The sequence below is a fragment of the Brassica napus genome, chromosome A9 (assembly GCF_020379485.1).
Source record: "Brassica napus cultivar Da-Ae chromosome A9, Da-Ae, whole genome shotgun sequence".
In the NCBI taxonomy this organism is placed as follows: domain Eukaryota; kingdom Viridiplantae; phylum Streptophyta; class Magnoliopsida; order Brassicales; family Brassicaceae; genus Brassica; species Brassica napus.
This window is the reverse complement of record NC_063442.1, coordinates 19,152,561-19,171,030: the sequence shown is the minus strand read 5'-3', so window position 1 is coordinate 19,171,030 and position 18,470 is coordinate 19,152,561. Positions and strand designations below refer to the sequence as shown.

The 18,470-nt window shown below is 34.4% G+C and overlaps 3 protein-coding genes across 8 annotated transcripts; 1 reads left to right on the top strand and 2 right to left on the bottom strand.

Annotated features, from left to right (window-relative positions):
- Nucleotides 1–2,802: 2,802 nt before the first annotated feature.
- LOC106359690 lies at nt 2,803–4,933 on the top strand. Of its 4 annotated transcripts, none has more exons than XM_048740856.1 (5): nt 2,810–3,487; nt 3,706–3,882; nt 3,976–4,108; nt 4,223–4,268; nt 4,401–4,789. In XM_048740856.1, the coding sequence occupies exons 1-4, from the start codon at nt 3,411–3,413 to the stop codon at nt 4,235–4,237; spliced, it is 402 nt and encodes a 133-aa protein (XP_048596813.1). In that variant the 5' UTR covers nt 2,810–3,410; the 3' UTR covers nt 4,238–4,268; nt 4,401–4,789. The 4 variants fall into 4 exon arrangements, 3 of the variants coding, with proteins under 3 accessions (XP_048596812.1, XP_048596813.1, XP_048596814.1); XM_048740857.1 differs by having other exon boundaries at nt 2,813–3,487; nt 4,226–4,268; XR_007316447.1 differs by having other exon boundaries at nt 2,803–3,487; nt 3,976–4,268.
- Nucleotides 4,934–11,032: 6,099 nt separating this feature from the next.
- Nucleotides 11,033–13,780, bottom strand: LOC125578115. Its single transcript, XM_048740410.1, has 5 exons — nt 13,606–13,780; nt 12,794–13,409; nt 11,931–12,655; nt 11,263–11,760; nt 11,033–11,121 (listed from the first exon to the last, which is right to left on the bottom strand). The coding sequence occupies exons 1-5, from the start codon at nt 13,778–13,780 to the stop codon at nt 11,033–11,035; spliced, it is 2,103 nt and encodes a 700-aa protein (XP_048596367.1).
- A 1,318-nt stretch (nt 13,781–15,098) lies between these two features.
- Nucleotides 15,099–16,917, bottom strand: LOC106359689 (B-box zinc finger protein 23). Of its 3 annotated transcripts, XM_048740854.1 has the most exons (4): nt 16,544–16,917; nt 16,247–16,452; nt 15,929–16,172; nt 15,099–15,496 (listed from the first exon to the last, which is right to left on the bottom strand). In XM_048740854.1, exons 2-4 carry the CDS (start codon nt 16,439–16,441, stop codon nt 15,354–15,356), a joined length of 582 nt encoding a protein of 193 aa, XP_048596811.1. In that variant the 5' UTR covers nt 16,442–16,452; nt 16,544–16,917; the 3' UTR covers nt 15,099–15,353. The 3 variants fall into 3 exon arrangements, with proteins under 3 accessions (XP_048596811.1, XP_048596810.1, XP_013654798.2); XM_048740853.1 differs by lacking the exon at nt 16,544–16,917 and having other exon boundaries at nt 16,247–16,533; XM_013799344.3 differs by lacking the exons at nt 15,099–15,496; nt 16,544–16,917 and having other exon boundaries at nt 15,753–16,172; nt 16,247–16,529.
- Between the last annotated feature and the right edge of the window lie 1,553 nt (nt 16,918–18,470).

Sequence of the window (18,470 nt, the reverse complement as noted above, 5' to 3'; positions counted from 1 at the left end):
TTAGTAAATAAAGTAGATATATTCTTCACAAGAATTATTTATTTTACTAAAGTAATTTTTGTCAAATTTTGGTATATGGGTTTCATATTATTTCTCTATTTTTGTTAGGGAAATTTGTAAATATAGAACAAAAAAACAAATACATTGTCCTTATGCCATAAATGCAACTATAACTTTTCCTTTTACTCTAATTTTTAGCATAAACCCAACAAAGCCCCTCAAAAGTTATTTTATGTTTATATTTATTTTTAAAGTATACTTAACAATGCAAATTAATAATGATAAAGAAAAAGAATTAGAAAATACATTAATCCTAAACTTAACCAGTCTGTGAAATCTGCAGCAACTCGACCAGAACCTTCAGCTTCACCGTTGTGGTCACAACCTTCCATGGGAACTTCGACAGAGATCTGTTTTCCAAAGAAATTTTGATCTTTTTGTCTGAATTTTACCAAGTTGTGGATTGGGTTTTGTTGCAGAAGAGATAGCTTCATAACGCACAGCGATAATTTGATATGTGGTGTGTATGATTTGGTTCTGTTTGCTGATGAAGTTTGATTCTTTATTCAACCTTACTCAAGTCGAGTATTGATCAGAAGTCGTCAATATGGTTTAGTTTTTTTTCTGTCAAATTTAGCTTTTTATGTTGTGTATCTGATGCTGTTGAGATATTTCTCTATTTTTGTTATGTATTGTAGAAAGTTAAGAAATTGTTTTGTTCCTTACATTAAAAAGGAACATAAATTCCTATGTGTTTATTCAGCTTCTAAAATGAAACTTTCTTGATCCTTTTATTTATTTACTAGTATTTACACACATGTTACATACGGGTCAGTTTCTTCCTTCTAAATCTTAGATTTCTTAAGAATTTATGTTTAAATACAATCACACGGGATAATGGTAAACACACATGTAGTTGTTCTTCTAACAATTGGAATGCAGATTTATATATAAAGGAATTGTTAACCCCCTATCAAATGAAAGAAAATGACTTCTTCTAGGATAATCAGCTACACGTCATAAAACTGAAGTAGATGTAAAATTTTAAAATGTTATACGTGATATTATAGTATTGTTGTGGTGGTTTCATGTGTATGAAAGGTGTGTCATGAATACTTGTTCTTCTCAGTCTTTATAGCTTAAAATAGTGTATAACTTTTGGCAAACATCCTAGAGCATCCAACATAATATCAAGAGTGTTCGTTTTAAAATTGGTGCAAGGCCACACAAGTAACTCAATAAACATATGCCACAAAACCGATACGTAAATACTTAATATTAATACTCTTGCTTGTGAAGTTGAAAAAAATAACCTCAAGTTTAGAAAGTTGGGCTCTTCTGAATGGGATCATGAATCCCTCTTAGCTAGTGTGGATTTCTAAGTAAATCTCTCTTATACAAAACATATATATAAATATATATATAAATATATATATATATATATATATTTTTTTTTTGTTTGTTAAATGAATGATGAAGTCATTGTTATATAATTTTTTTTTTGAAAGTAAATGAAAGCGTTTTGAGAGGGATAGATGCATTAAAGCCACAAGCGATGAACTTATTTTGTTACCTTAGTTGATGTAGCTGATGATGAAGTTTCTATTTCTCATTCTTTTGAAGAATGAAGCTCTGATTCAAGTTTCATCTTCAATCTTCAAGATACACAACAAAAACAATACATATTAACAGTTATAAATCTGTACAGTTCTTCTGTATCAGTCAAAATCTTAACAAAAACAAAATGATTATAATTAGGATGACAATGAAGAAGAGAGAGTGAAATGAGCAAAGAAGAAATAAATTAGTTAATGGAGTTTTATAAAGGATAAAAACAGTTTGATATTGTAAACCAAAACTTTTGAACGTGGGATGAGATGTTGTGAGAAAATTTAGGATTTTTTTTTATTAGATACAGATTAAGAATCGAAAACATGATTTCGTTGTGTTATTATTATTATTTTTTTTGAAATTTTTTGCCAAAAGTCAAATTTTGATTCGTTAGGTGACTGTGATTTAGTATATAAGACATATAAAGGAATTGTTAACCCCCTATCAAATGAAATAAAATGACTTCTTCTAGGATAATCAGCTACTTTAACATAAAATTAATATATGATGATCAATTCACGTCATAAAACTGAAGTAGATTTAAAATTTTAAAATGTCACACGTGATATTATAGTATTGTTGTGATGGTTTCATGTGTATGAAAGGTGTGTCATGAATACTTGTTTTTCTCAATCTTTATATCTTAAAATAAGGTATAACTTTTGACAAACATCCTAGATCATCCAATATCAAGAGTGTACGTTTTAAAATTGATGCAAAGCCACACAAGTAACCCAATAAACATAAGCCACAAAACAGATACGTAAATACTTAATATTAATACTATTGATTGTGAAGTTGAAGAAAATAACCACAAATTTTAAAAGTTGGGCCCTTCTGAATGGGAACATGAATCCCTCTTGGTTAGTGTGGATTTCTAAGTAAGTCTCTCTCTCATACAAAGTCTATGTATTTTTTTTGTTAAATGCATGATGGAGTTAGAGTTATATAATTTTTTTCTTTGAAAGTAAATGAAAGCGTTTTGAGAAGGATAAATGCATTAAAGCCATAAGTGAAGAACATACTTCGTTATCTTGGTTGCTGTCGCTGATAATAAAGTTTCTATTTCACATTCTTTTGAACAATGAAGCTCTGATTCAAGTTTCATCTTCAATCTTCAAAGTACACAACAGAAACAATAAATATTAACAGTTCTTCTGTATACCGTCAAAATCTTAACAAAAACAAAAGGATTACACAACGAGGACGACAATGAAAAAGAGAGAGTGAAAAGAGCAAAGAGGAAATAAATTAGTAAATGAAATTTTATAAAGGATAAAACAGTTTGAAACTGTAAACCAAAATTTTTGAACGTGGGATGAGATATTGTGAGAAAATTTAAGAATTTAGTTTTTTTTTTTAATTATATAAATATTAAGAATCAAAAACATGATTTTTTTGTGTTTATTAATTTTTTTTTGAAAAGTTTTGCCAAATGTCAAATTTTAATTCGTTAAGTGAGTTGTGATTTAGTATATGTGATTTAGTTAGTATAAAGGGATAATCAAAATTTTGATGGGTCACACACTGCATAACTTTCAAGTTGCTCAAAAAAAAAAACTTTCAAAATAATAAATCTATCATCGGCCTAAATTTCGGAATATTAAATATTATGGGGGCCTTATTTGGAAGTCAATAGTAGACCGATTACCCGGACCCGCTTTTGAAAATACCAACGGAGGCAAAAGCCGATTCCACGTTCATCTCTGAATCTCTCTCTCTCTCTCTCTCTCTCTCTCTCTCTCTCTCTCTCTCTCTCTCTCTGGGGAAAACTTTCGTTAAGATTTGGTAGAATCGTGATGGGTTTATCAAAAGGTAGATTGAAAGCATGGTTCAATATGAAAATCACTGATCCTCTCCTCCAGATCTTGCGTAGGTTTGTCTTCTCTCTCTCTTTACGCGTTTTCTATCATCACATCTCTGACTATATATGGGATCTGATATTTGTTTATTTAGATTCTCCTCCAAGATAACTGAGTCTTAAATTAAAACGTGACCTATGTTGGTTTCTTCATTGTAGCTACTAAATGATGATGGCTGTAACTTGTAATAATCTGAGTTTGATTTTGTTTAAATTTTTCAATTTTCTTATAGAGGCACTGAGCCGAAGCAGCTTGCTTTCTCTGCCGCACTCGGTATTACCTTGGGGATATTTCCCATATGCGGTGTTCCTGTGTTTCTATGTGGAGTAGCTATTGCGTTTCTTGGATCTGCTTGTCATGCTCCTACCGTGATGTTGGCTAACATCATTGCCACTCCAGCAGAACTTGCGTATAACCTTTATACACACACATCCTTTTGATTCTTTTCATATCATCAACTCTCTGTTCCTGACTTTGATTTTGGTTTATCTTTAACTTAAAGCCTCGTGGTGCCTTTCCTAAGACTTGGTGAGAAAGTCACAGGTGGACCTCATTTTCCTTTGACATCAGATGCCCTGAAGAAGGTTTTCACTGGTCAAGCCTCCCAGCAAGTCTTTTTAAGCATTGGTAATGCGGTAAGTAGCTACAATGAGACTCTCTCTTTTCTCTTACCGTTATCTTGTGTTTCAAGATGAGGCAAGCAGTCTCATTCATCGCCTAACATAGTGAGGCTACGCAATTTCACATAGCAGCTCGCTCTGTAATGCCTCAAGCTGCTCTCATGCCTCCAAAAAGGTATATTTTGCATTTTAAAATTTTAATTACACGTTAATATATAATCCAGTAAATTTTTTCCAAGTTTGCAACCATGTCCTAAAATGGTTTAGGGATCAATAAAGATAGCTCACCTAATGTTTTCTTGTGTAGGGATCAATGAAGGCGCCTCGGATACCAAAGGCGACATTGAGCATTTGCCTAGGCTTGAAGCGTGTTTCCAGCATTATAAAATCTGCCGTGTTGCAGTCCCCTAGCCTAGTCATATATGGTTTGAAAGATAAGTCTTTGATTTGTTAGTCCTTTGGTTTATTCGTTACTGCAGTTACTAGGGTGGCTTTTAGCAACTCCATTCTTCTTTATTGCGCTGTACCTTGTGTTGCTTCCGTGTTTCAAGATCCTCGTTCGCAAGTTTGGCGGCGATGCTTCAACCCCCAAAATACCAATAAGTATGGAGACGGAGCTCAACCCGAAGCCTAGAGTCGCTTAAGTTCAACAAGAGTTAGGGTTCTCATTTTACTGCTAATCAACACGAAACCCTTGAATTGAGATAAATAGACGACCTAATGTATAGGGTTTACACGATTGCATTATCAAATCCTTACACTTTTGTTCAAAAACCTCTTTTAGAAACTGTCAGCAAAATATTTGAGGGTTACATATATCAAACGTAAGCATCAAGTCCATTTCTTGTGTTTTTTTTGTTCTTTGGTTATGAAGTTGACAATCAAGATGTCAAAGAACGAATCAAAACGATTCAAAAAAGTCTATTGGTTTGTGCCAACCACGTACATTGACAAAACTAATAAGCATAGCAAGAAGATAACCCTGCGACGCACCAACTCACTGTGTGCTTTGTAATAACTCGGCTGAATCTTGAAACCATCTGTTTTTCTCCTGTGAGTACACTTCATGGGCTTGGCGCAACCTCACGCTGGGTATACTTCAAGGGAGTCGCACTATGTTCTGGAATGAGATTATTCAGTCTGTCTCGGTCATGCAGCTTGATTTCAAGTCGAAGGTGTGTTTTAGGTATGCTCTGCAGGCTGCCATCCGCATGATTTGGAGTGAACGAATTAATCGGCTTCACCGTGAAGCTTCCCGCTCTGCTCAAGTTCTACACAAACAGTTGGATTAAAATGTGACGAATCGCCTTGTTCTACTGAGGTCTACGGACAACAAGAAACACGAAGGTCTTCTACAATTTTGGTTTGGCACAAGATTGTAAAACTGTTGTTAGACCCTAGCTAGCATCTCAGCTTATGATGGACAGTTTTTTTTGGTAAATATAATTTAACAATCATTTAAAAAAAAGAAGAAGACAACCCTGCAATTCTCCGCGTCCATGGAAACGATCCAAGCAGATGTGTTTCATCATCCGTATTTTTATATTTATGTTTATTCTATGAAACATATTGGCATCCGTAAGAATATAAGTTCAAGCCTTTGCAACTGAGTGTCAAAAGGATATCCATAACATCTAGAATCATGGCATAACTTCTCAACCGAGCTCAATAAATTTGCTAGACTCGCTTTCATGCGTTCAAGTGTTGATCATTTAGCTATGAATGTTTATTCTTTTCATAGAAATTTGTTTTTATTTGTTTTATCCTGTTTGACTTTCCATTAAAAAATAGAACGATGTTTTGATATTAAAATATATATTTTTCCATCAGCTGATTTATAATTTAGAGCACTAGCAGTGGTAGTACTCAAATACCAAATCAGTATTTTAAACAATAAATATTATAAATTAATCAAAAGCATGAAAGAGAAAGCAGTAAAAAAGAAAGATGTCAAGGTCTTCTCTTTAACGAGAGACTATTAGAAATACTCGAACCACTTAAACACTTGTCATTTTATTATTTGTTCAATTTTGTTTTTGGTTTCAAAATTTGGGAAAGTTAGAGAATTGGACTTTTTAAGTTATAATTGGCAAAATGGGCAACATCAAGTTTAAATTGGCAAAATGGGAGACTTAATAAGAAAGAGAATATTTGTTTGACTGTTTTAACATTTAAAAAAAAAAAGATTTTACGGCATTTGGGTTTATATTGTTGGCCAATTTGCCCAACAAACTTGCGAAATTGCCCAACAAACTTGCGCATATGCATTCTTCTTTGCCCGGGAAACATTTGTTCTACGCTGGAGGAATGGGTAAAAATGACTCGTTGGTTTGGAGAGCATTAATTGTGGTTAACTAAATAATTTTTTTTTGGAAATTTGTCAATAAAAGACGATGAACCCTATCTCTTTGGCAAATGAACAATTTTGGATTTGTTGCAGACATTGGAGAAACATGGTTGTAAATTCGCATTGGTGGTATGACGAGCTTCAAAAATTATGACGAGAAAGGCAAGGCGAAGGCGGATTGTGGCTGTACATTCAGTGAAGGTAATGATTTCATATACCAGGCCCTATTTTTGGTAGTTAGGCTTTTTGAAGTGCATGGATTCGTAGGCTGAACTAATTAATGAGTATTTACCTACTGGTAATATTGTTGTTGTAAATTATTATGAAATTCAGAGGTTAGTTGTGGGTCTTGGTATACCATCTAATATAATTGATGTACTAGATTTTTACCCGCACGCCTATGCGGGTGTATTTTTTAAAAAAATATGATGCTATTTGATTTTTATGTCACTATTTAGGATTGGGCAAAAAAATCAAATTCGAAGAATCGAACCAATCCCAATCCGAATAAGTAGTACTAAATCCGAACCGGAATTGATTAAATATCCAAATTATTCAAAATTTTGGTATTTGAAGAACTGAAACCTAATACGATCCGAACTGAAATATTTTGGGTATCCAAAATAGATTTATATACTTATATATATATAAATTATTTTTAGATTTAATATATATAAAAACATCCAGAATATATATGATACTTTTATGTTCACATAAATGCTTGAAAATATATACAAATAATCAAACGTAAATATCTTTAAGTAGTTAAAAAATACTCAAAACTCTAAAAATACTTAAATAATTATTAATTCTCTATCCAAATATTTAAACCAAACATATTTAAATTGGTTATCCAAATCCGAACCAAATCCTCAAAGATCTGAACTGAACACAAAATCCCAAAAAGACCCGAAAATGAACCCGAACGCCCACCCCTAATCACTATTATATATATCTTATATGTGTCATCATAGGTTACAAAATATGTGTTATCATATAATTAATCATATTCTTACGTACCAAATAAGTTTTCTTATAATTAATAATATTTTATACATACAATCATATAAATAATCACATATATTATATTTTAAAATTTAATGTGAAATAGAAAAATCATAATTTAAGTCGGTGTTTGAAATTGGGCTTTGTATTGTATTTTTATTATATATATCGAAAACATTTTTATAATAGTTATTGGAAAATATGTTAGTAAAAATCAAATTTTGAATATATGTATATTTTTGAATGAATTTTTGATATATATCAATTTTAAATTATTATTTTGATTTGAATATATATATCAAATAACATAGACCCATTACCTTTTAATATAATGTAATGGACTTTTAATTTTTTAGTAGCATAAGCCCATTATTTTTTTCCCAACTTACTGCTATCCATGTTTTCAAACAATACTATTTTTTTAACTACTATCCATATTGCAAAACAATCTCAATGTGTACTTCAACTTTAATAATATAGATGTGTTAACAATTGCATTATTTTTTGGAAAAATTATGAGAACCTTGTAAGAATGCCAATTTTCTGGAAAGCCGGGATATCATAAAATCATAAGAAGGAAATGTGAACGTATGTGATACTTGTCAATCAATAGATACATTAAAGCGTTTGTATCACTCGTAAATGACGTCCACGTAAATGTGTTGGCATGACCAACATTCGATAGAAGATGGAGAGGTTACACATCTCAGATGCTAAGTTATGGAAACACTTTCAAACATACCGACTTTTCGAGTGAGTATTGAAACGTTTGGCCTATGCACTGATGGATTTATTTCATTTGTTATGTCTGGGAGACAATATTTTTGATGGCTTGTCATCTTGAAGGCATACAAACTCCTTATGTAAATGTGCATGCAAAAGAATTTTTGTTCATAAGCGTTCTCGTGCCTGGTCCGGAACATCCAAAGTGAGCACTTAAAGTATTTATGTAACCTCTGTTTTGTGAGCTGAAACAGTTGTGGTATTGCGGTGCACGGATGTTCGACTACTCGCAGAAGCAGAAATTCAATATGCATGCGTTCTTATGTGGACCATTTAGTGACTTTCTCGCATATGTATTAAGTGTACTACGCATGTAAGGTTATCATGTCCATATTTTCTGGATAGATCATATGTTTTCAGCTGAATAAAGGGAGGAAATCATTCTGGTTTGATTGGCACCATATGCTTCATCTACCACTTCATACATATCGTTAGAACAAAAAGTTGTTTAGGAAAAACAAGGTAGTGTATGTTCATCGACCTGCATATCAATCAAAAACTGATTTGTTAGAGCAGTTTGAGTATTATTATATTCAAGAGATATGTAAAGTTGGGGGAGATTGGCACAGTCCAGCTAACTTGCTGGATGAATATACAACATCTCATAATTGGCACAAAAAGCATAGTTTGGGAGCTTCCAGATTGAAAAGATCGTCTTTAAGGCACAACCTTGATTTGACGTACACACAAATGAATATTTTTGAGAACGTTGTGCACAATTTTAAATGTCAAGAAAAAGTGTAAACACAATTTTATCGTAAATATCACAGATTGATATGTGTCGATCAGTGTTTTTAAACCCGAACCAAACTAGTGGTCGGGCCGGGTTGAACCATGAACCGATAATAACTCGGGTCGGGTTAATGCCAAAACCCAACTAAAATTGAACCGGTTAAAAACTCCTATCGAACCACTAAAAACCCGGGAACCGCCGACCCAATGAACCGGCCAAACCTGGTCTGTATATAAACCAAAATTTTATTAATGAAACAATTAATTTTTCTTCCTTTTTAAGTAAAAATATGATATATTAAAAATTAATAAAGTCGCCTCTTGTCTTTTTCTTTTGATGTCCTACAACTTATAAATTACAAGATTCACAATGTTTAATATTCACGTGAAGATATTGTTTTTGTCTACTTCTCACATTGTTTAAATTTTATTTTATAATCACTTGTTTTGAAGACTTTAATAATTGTAACATTTACATTTGTGAAATTTTTATTTTAAAATATAAATTTTACATTATGTGTATATAATTTCTTAAAAAGGTGACGAAGATATAAAGTGATAATATCTGGGAATAAAGTTTAAATATGCTTTTCATATTGATTTTATATTTGAACTATTAAATTATTTTATTATTTTTGTTAAATATTAATTGTTATTTTAAGTTTTTCTAAACATTATGGCTATTTAAACATTTTATTTGATATATATGATCTATTTTATAATAATATGCATAATGTTTATAAAATATCATTAAATTCAGTTTAATCCAGTCAAACCCGATCGAACCCGGTTCAAACCCGGTCGAACCACAATGACTCATGACCCAAAAAAATTTCAGGTTCACTAGCCAGTCCGGTTTTAAAAACACTGGTGTCGATGTTTTGAAGATGCAAAGAGCAACACCAGAAATTTTATGGTATAAAGAGCCAAGATTGTCACATATTAATGCAGCAACTCTTACCGTTTATATGGCAAAGCTATTACCAACACATGTCCATGAAGCAAAAGATGATAATAAATTTAAAATTTACTTTTAAAAATGATATATATATATATATATATATTAATTTTCAATTTAAATACTAATAATATTTTTGTTTAATGATGAAATTTATAGGGATTGGAGCCATTTTTAGGGATCTATGCAGTCAAAAGTTGATTGAGGATGGTATCGACTTGTTAGTAAAGAATAACATGTATTGCTTTGCAACCTGTAAAAGCAGACTAAAGGGAACCATGGGGCAACTGGGTGTTTTATTCCCGACTTGTCTTGGGTTCTCGAGCAGACAAAATGGAACCATGATGGATATTTCGTTGACGCTGACAAATCTCACCGCTCAGTGACTTCTGGATTAGAGAAGTTATCTCATTCTGCTAGTGATGATCCCTAGAGAACCGTATTTGGCGGCCTCACCCCAACGGAGTATATTATGAGGTACATGTTTTTTTTTTTAACTCAAAGAATTGGAATCCAAAGTCAAGTTTACAAACTGCAAATCAGAATCAAACGGCCCAAGCCAACAATAAAAGCATCAACAAAAACCAAGGCCTACATTAGCTCACCCTAAGGGAACGGTATAAGAACTAACGATTGTAACCTCAGTTCGGATGAGATCAGGTAACCACAATGGTCCTCCCATTGCAGGTAAGACTGGAACTGTCCATCTCGCAGAACACTCTTAGCTATCTTTCTCGCCACCTGATTGGACTCACTTGATTCCACTTCAAAGGCAATCACTTCAAATTCAGTGCAAACTGCAGCAATGTGGCTAAGAAACCCTCTGTACCGTGGCCAACGTGACGGGTTCTTTATAGCTTCCAATAAGCTCGAAGAGTCTGTACCTATAATAACTTCTTCTAGCCGCAAATCTCTCAGACTACGAAGGACCCATAGTAAACATTCAATTTCGGCCGATAATTTATCCGGTGATGGAGCAAAAGCGTCTCTTGCGTGCATACCCACTGCTCCCATATGATCCCTTGTGATCCAAACTCCTCTTGAGTGGTATCTATTATTCCTCCAGCTCGTATTGAAAGTTGCACTTCACAAGTCCAGGCGTTGGTGGAGTCCACTACTTTGGCACCCCTAGGTCATTAGGCATTGTAATGCCACTGCTCTCTACTCTATTCAACTCATGCCATAATGTTTCTTCTTCTAACGCTGTTTATACCAAGAGAGAGTGAGATACTTGAAATTCAGCATAGATTAAGCTATTTCTATTTTTCCATATCGTCCATAGCATCCAGGGGATCGCTCTTCTTCTTGTATGTTCTATCTTTTCATCCTTCATAAGCCGCATACATTCATTCAACAACTCTGTGAGTGTACCAGCATGAAAGGAATGGCCCGAGGTTAGATCAAACTCACTCCAGAGCTCTTGTGCCTTTGTGCACTGAAACAGAACATGCTCAATTGTCTCTATCCCTTGGTGGCATAACATACATGTCATCTCCACAGGCATGCCATGGGCCGTAAGACGTTCTGCTACCGCTAGGGCCCCCGATGCTGCACGCCATACAAACGTTCGAATCTTGGGGATAGTTCTCATTCTCCATATTTGTTTCTTCAGCTCAATCATAGCCTGATCATGCACCATACCTTCTTCTCCCGCATTCTCAGCTAGTTTCCTTAGCAGCGAACATCCACTTTTAACTGAGTAGTCTCCAGCCTTATTAAAGGCCCAAATCTCCTTGTCATCCATGTTACCCAGTATGATCTGCTTGATACGTTGAACTTCATTTGGTGGGAATAGTTCCTCCAGTGTATCTATTTTCCATTTCCCATCATCTCCTATCAGCTCTGAAACCCGCAAATTTACATCCATAGAAATTTGTTTATTCACAGGTCTTCGAGGAACATCATAGAGTATCCATTTATCAGACCATACGTAGGTATTTTTCCCATCTCCAATGGATTTAACTAGTCCTTTCCTCGATAGATCTCTGCCAACCAAGATACTTAGCCCTTACCACATTCCAAGAAGCTCGATGCAGAGTAATAGCGACCTCTGTAGACCCTCATCAGTAAGCTATTAGGCTCATTATGCAGCTTCCATGCTTGTTTTGCCAATAGACCTTGGTTGAAATCTTCTATATCCCTGAAACCCAAGTCACCTTTGTCCTTTGGTACACATATATTTTTCCAAGCAATCCAATGAATCTTCTTTTTGTCACCATCTTCAGCCCACCAGAAGCTGGCCATTTCACTCATAATCTTTTGGCAATGGTGTTTAGTCAAGCGGAAACATGACATCGCGTACACCGGGAGCACCATAGCAATAGAATTGAGGAGCACCTCCTTTCCTCCATGGGAAAGCTTTTTGGCAAACCAACCTCGTAATCTCTCGTTAAGTTTCTCACCAATGAAAGCAAGCAGTTTATGTTTTGAACCCAAGAAGCATTCAAGTAAACCCAAGTAGTTCCCATTGCCACCTTTGTTTTCAATCTGTAGAATCTCAGCCAACAACCTCCTCATAACCGGATCAATATTAGCACCAAACGAGATCGCTGACTTCTGGAAGTTTATAACCTGATCCGAGGAGTCTTCATGCAGCTTCAAGCATCTTATTAACTCAGTACATTCACATAAACTGGCTTTACATGGGAACATACTGTCATCTGCAAAAAGAAAATGCTGAACAGAAGGGCAGTTCCTCGTCAACTTCATGCCTGTAAGTGACCCATTTTGTTCTGCTCTGTCCATCACATGTACAAGAGCTTCAGCGCAAAGAATAAACAAGAACGGGGAGAGGGGATCTCCCTGTCTTATACCTCTCTCAGGAGTGATATGTCCAAATGATTTTTCATTCAAGAGGACCGTTTATGAGACTGACCGAACGCAGCTCATTACCCACTCAATCCAACGCCCAGCAAACCCCAACTTTGCGAACAAAGTCTCCAAGAAATCCCACTCCACTTTGTCATAAGCTTTAGAAATATTTGTCTTTATAGCTATATAATCTCCTCTACAGTTGGGGTTCGTCTTGAGACCATGAATCATCTCATGCGCTGTTAGAAGATTATCTGAAGTCAACCGACCTGCAACAAAGGCTCCTTGGGTCGGAGAGAAAATCCGAGGTAGGATACCCTTTAGCCTGTTGCTCAACACTTTCAAGATGATTTTATACACCACCGAGAAAAGACTAATTGGTCTCAGATCCTTCATTTGTTTTGCATTGGGCACCTTTGGTAACAAGCATTGTTGAGTATGGTTCCAGTCTGTCGGCATCACTCCAGACTCAAAGAACTCTTTCACCTCCTTGGTCACTTGTGCACCCGTGATGCTCCGGTATCTTTGAAATAACTGACCTGTCATGCCATCTATCCCCGGTGCACTGTCGCTTTTGATAGCTTTGACTGCATGTTTAATTTCAGCATCTGTCACCGGCTTCGAAAGGCTGTTGTACATTCTGTTTGTGAATCTTGTTTGCATTCCTTCAAGCAACAGGTCTGCACTTTGAGAGCCAGAGGAATGAAAAAGATCTTGGAAGTACTGCACCGAGATCTCTCCTTTGTGATCTTCATCAAAATGTTTAACCCCCGTGCCATCCAAAAGCGACTGAATTCTGTTTTTCATTCTCCTCGTTTTCACCCAGCCATGAAAGACTGGTATTTTTATCCCCAACCTGCAGCCATGTGTTTTTACATTTCTGCTTCCAAAAGGACTCCTCTTCTTGACAAGCCTTCTCAAGCTCCATTCTCAGAGCAGCCAGCAGCTGCAAGTCTGGATACTGTTTCTGCCCCTCAATCTCTAGAGTTTGACACAGCTTCCGGATTGGTTCACTTGATTTTACATTCACTGTTTTCTTCCAGTACGACATTTCTTTGCGACATGACTTAATTCTTACGGAAACAGAGCCTATGTTCCCTCTATAATTAACATTCCAACCCTTACAAACCACTTCCACGACTTTTGGTTTAGTGCACCAACGTTTATCAAATGTGAACCTTCATTTCTTCCTCAGTCTTGATGGAACCAGATTCATCATGTTACAATGAATTTTATTTCTCAATGTTAAATTTTTAAATCAATTTAAATTTAAAATTTTGAATTTTATTATATAGTTTACTCTCTTTAAAAAGTGACGAATGTACGAAGTAGGTTTCATAAGCAAATCTTTAGCATCCACTCCCGCTTCTTTTTGTTCTGACGTTTCTGAAGTTGAAGATGATCATCGAGGAATGAGGTCATTTGATTTGTGCACAAAACAGTCGGCTCGAAAGCCATGATGCTCGGTTGAGAGTCATGATGATAAGATCGAGAAGTTGCGATGTCTGTTATTATCTGGCTACAAAAGATTTGACCGTGGCAACAATTCTTCAGACCTCTATTGTTGCTTTCTAGGAACACTCTCAAGCCGCAACAACGATTCTGAAGAAGTTACTTTTTTTTCTATCTTATTTTATAACTTCTGTTTATTTTAATGTGTTTGTAATGAATTTAAAACTTCTTTTACTTTATTTTAATTTATTTCTATTAAAATATATATTTTAAATTATAATTTTATTAGTATTTATTTTTTATTTTATATATGTAATTTATAAATTTCTGGCAAATAAATTTCATTTTCTAAGCATTTAAAAAGTTATCACCCAAACTTCTCTCAAATTTTCTAGGGAATTATGAGACACTTAAACAACTTTCTCGCAATTCTATTGTAATTGTACGAGGGATTTGCGATGAAAATATTTAGGGGCACCTAATTTTCTAGCAAATTTGCGAGAGACTTAGGATGGCATCCACGTTCACCATGTCCACATTCACCATTTACCTAGAAAATTTGCAAGGTTAATTTGTGTCTCACAATTCTTTTGCAAATTTGCATGGAAAAAGATTTTTTGTTCATTATAATTACAAATCTAACTATATATTTCTTATGGTTTGAATTCTTGATATGATTTTTATTATATATATATATATATATATATATATATATATATATTCTGATTTTATATAGTGAAATCTTATGTTTTCCAAAAAATATTTAAAATCAAATATTTAATATATTTTTGTTAGTTTTGTAGTTTAAAATTTTTAATAAAAAAATCTAAATTTATAATCATAGTTTTGTTACGTTTTATTTTTAATTTAGAAATTTAATAAAAATAAATTACAAATAATAATTTAATTGAATCGAATTTTTACTGTAAAAAGTTTGATGTCTTTGCTATTTATGTAGTCATATCTCCACAACTTCAGTTCTTTTTTTTTGACGCTGATTGTATTAATAATTCAAAAGAACAAAACCTCCAAAAACAAACACACACCTCAAACTAGAGGATTGGGAGGAAGAATAAAGTCGAAACTGAAAAGGAGAGCAAGAATAGAGATACCAATAGGTACTCCTGCATACACAGAGATGTTACAAAAGGAAAAGGAGCCTATTCAAAGCCTCAAACCCCTGTTGCCTCCTTGTTGATTATGGATTGAAGCCAAAAGGGGCCACCCCTAGCAACATAAGATTGATACCGGTGATCTCTAGTGACACTGGTCGCAATGAGCGCAGCCACCTGGTTTCTCTCTGGAACCACATGTTCTAAATAACATAATAGACTCAATGATTGAGCGAAATGCAGGAAAATAAAAAAATTTTTAGTGTAAAATAAAATTTCAAGTTTGATATGTTAATGTTGTTTGTTTGACGGTTACAAGTGATAATTTGAAAGTTCAAAATTTAAAATACGTTTGTGTGTCACTTTCAAGATTTAAAATATGATTTTCCATTTAAGTTTGAAGTCATGTTTTATATTTGCTCGGATAAACCACAAATATGATTACTCAATGGAATAATATATGCATATAACATATGTATAACTATGTACCTATATAGACTTCATTACATAAACTGTTATTATTAGACATCAATATCCAGTAGTTTGTCACTTAGTCTACAAACATGAATGGACCATCCATGATTTTGTGTATCTTTAAGGACTTAAGATGACAGAAGGAGTCTTGTCTGTCTCACCTGAGTTTCCGGCTTCATTCTCCTCACTGGAATATTGACTATTCAAAGAAGCTTTTGACTGAATCTGGTAAGTTTCGGAGCTAAGATTAGTGCTGCATCCGGAGCTTTTAGTCAAAGACTGATCAGAAGCTTGGACTCCAGAAAGTAGAAATCTTTGGTGGGAGTTGCAAATGTGAATGGCTCCATCACAGTCATTACAGAGCAATGCTCTGTCATCTAAGCAGAAGAAGTACCCTTTTCTCTCCTACATATTTATATGTGTTCGAGTCAATTGGTAAAACACCTCTGCGAGTGTTAACAGAGATGATGGAAACAAACCTTGCAAATATCACATAGAGGAGCTGTAGATGATGTGGTGGATGAAGGTTTCTGTAGAGGAACTCGGTGATGCCTCTGGAAAAGTTTATTAGCTTCATGAACCGTAATGTCACATGGCTTGCAAAGAGCAGCTTCATCTGAACAGCAAAGTACTTCTGCTTCAGCTTTTTCACACACTTCACACTGTATCTTCATCCTTCAAGTTTCTAATACAAAGACACATAACATGTTCCTTAACATTATTAAGAAGTAGGACAAGGAGAGAATCTAAGAGAATTGGAATAAGAAAGAACAAACTTGAATAGGTTCACATGCTGAGGTTAGACCAACTTTGTGGGTGGCATTTAAGTCAATAAATGTTCTGCTACCGAAGTCCCCATGACATGATTCTCCAGAAGCTTGTGTACTACTTGTTTCCTTTTGAGATATAAATTGGCAGACAAAACAACAAGCTTCTCTTAATGCACAAGCATGGCAAGCCAAAAGAAATGAGAGGACCACACTATGCAAAACTAAGATTGGGGGATAAAGTGAATGACCATAGGCAATGGAGATCCAACACCCTAGAACGTCAGGAGCTCATGGCACATTCACACTCCCCATCCCTTTCCCATGCGTAGACAAAGGTCTATGACTCGTCAACATTCCCATCTCTTGATTATCGCAGTAATTGTAATGGGCCAATGAAAATAGGCCTGCACAAAAAAAAGTGTCATGGGCTAGTCCAATTTTCTTTAGTCTTGCCATATTTGTTACATGAAATATCTGGAAATGAGGGGAGACTCTCAAAGACACACAGCCTATCCAACGTGTAATAACATAATCCTTGTTCAAAGTTACGCTAGGCGTAACGCTCGACCCGGACCTAGCGCCGAATCAATTAATCGGAGATTACACGGAAATTAATCGGGACTTAGTTTTAGCACTTTTATAGCTATATATGAATATATACCTTCTTTTTAATAGGAATACCAATAAACTACGTAGTGTAATGGTTTGCTACTGTTTTTGTCATTCCTATAGTTCATGGGTTCGAAGGAAAAATGGAAAGATCATTATTTATCATATATATCTTTCATTTAAACATAGAGAAGGACACGGAAGTCATTTTCCCTGTCATCTTCCTAAAAATCTTACTATGAGTTATGTATTTTATTTTTTTGACGTCAACCATTATTTTTATTTTTTCATAATATTTTATCAATTTCTTTTGATATTTTTCATAAACGGTTGATGTTCTATCTATCCAAACACATGAACACAGCTTTTGAAGAGCTTATTAGTGTAAATTACATTTAAGCAATACTCCAGCTGTTGAAACTACAAGAAGTAAAAGATCCTTTAAAGCAACTATGCAGATACAGAGAGATTGGCTGTTTAAGCTAGAGAATATTCCAGAAACACGATGGGACCACTGTTTAGAAACGAAGACGACGACAGCACCAGCTAAACAGAAGAAATGAGCAGACATAGAAATTTTTAGATTTTGATTAATCGGCTTCCAAAAATTATAAGCCGCGTTTTTCTTATTTTATTCTCTAGGCGCAGATTACGCGTGATACTATTCAACACAGCCAAATTGATGATAATCGCCACGTTCATCAACCGTGTAGCGTGCAGGCGGCAGAAAAATCGGCTAGGCGGCCACAATTTAGTAAGACATCCATAGCCAAAAAGCTAGAACAATCTGAATCTCTACAAAAATCTACCAATAGATATTTCAAGAACCTGCTGCATTCTTTCAAAGTGCACATATATATAAACTAGAGAACTGGATCTTATCTTCATATTTTTGAATCACATTTGGTTCGCTTCTTTGGATTCGGTGAATTTTCCCAGCACTAATATGTATTAACTTAGTGTTTTGACTTAAGGATTTATTGTGCTATTATTTTTCTTAAATTAAGGAGGTGATTTGTTAAAATACTTTGGTTTGGGTCAGATTCAGTTTTTGAACCCATTTGAAAATTTAAACAATTTACATTTGGGTTCGGTACTATTCAAATCGGATTTTGTTTGTTTCTTCGGATTCGGAGTTTTTACCCAGCGTTAATATATGGTAATTTAGTGATTTGACTTAAAGATTAATTTTGTTATTATTTTTCTTAAATTAAGGAGGTGATTTTGTTGAAATTTTATGTTGGTTAACATTTGATTATACAAATAATTTAGTTCAATCAAACACAATTTATAATAATTTTAACCAAATAAAATTTGTTTAATC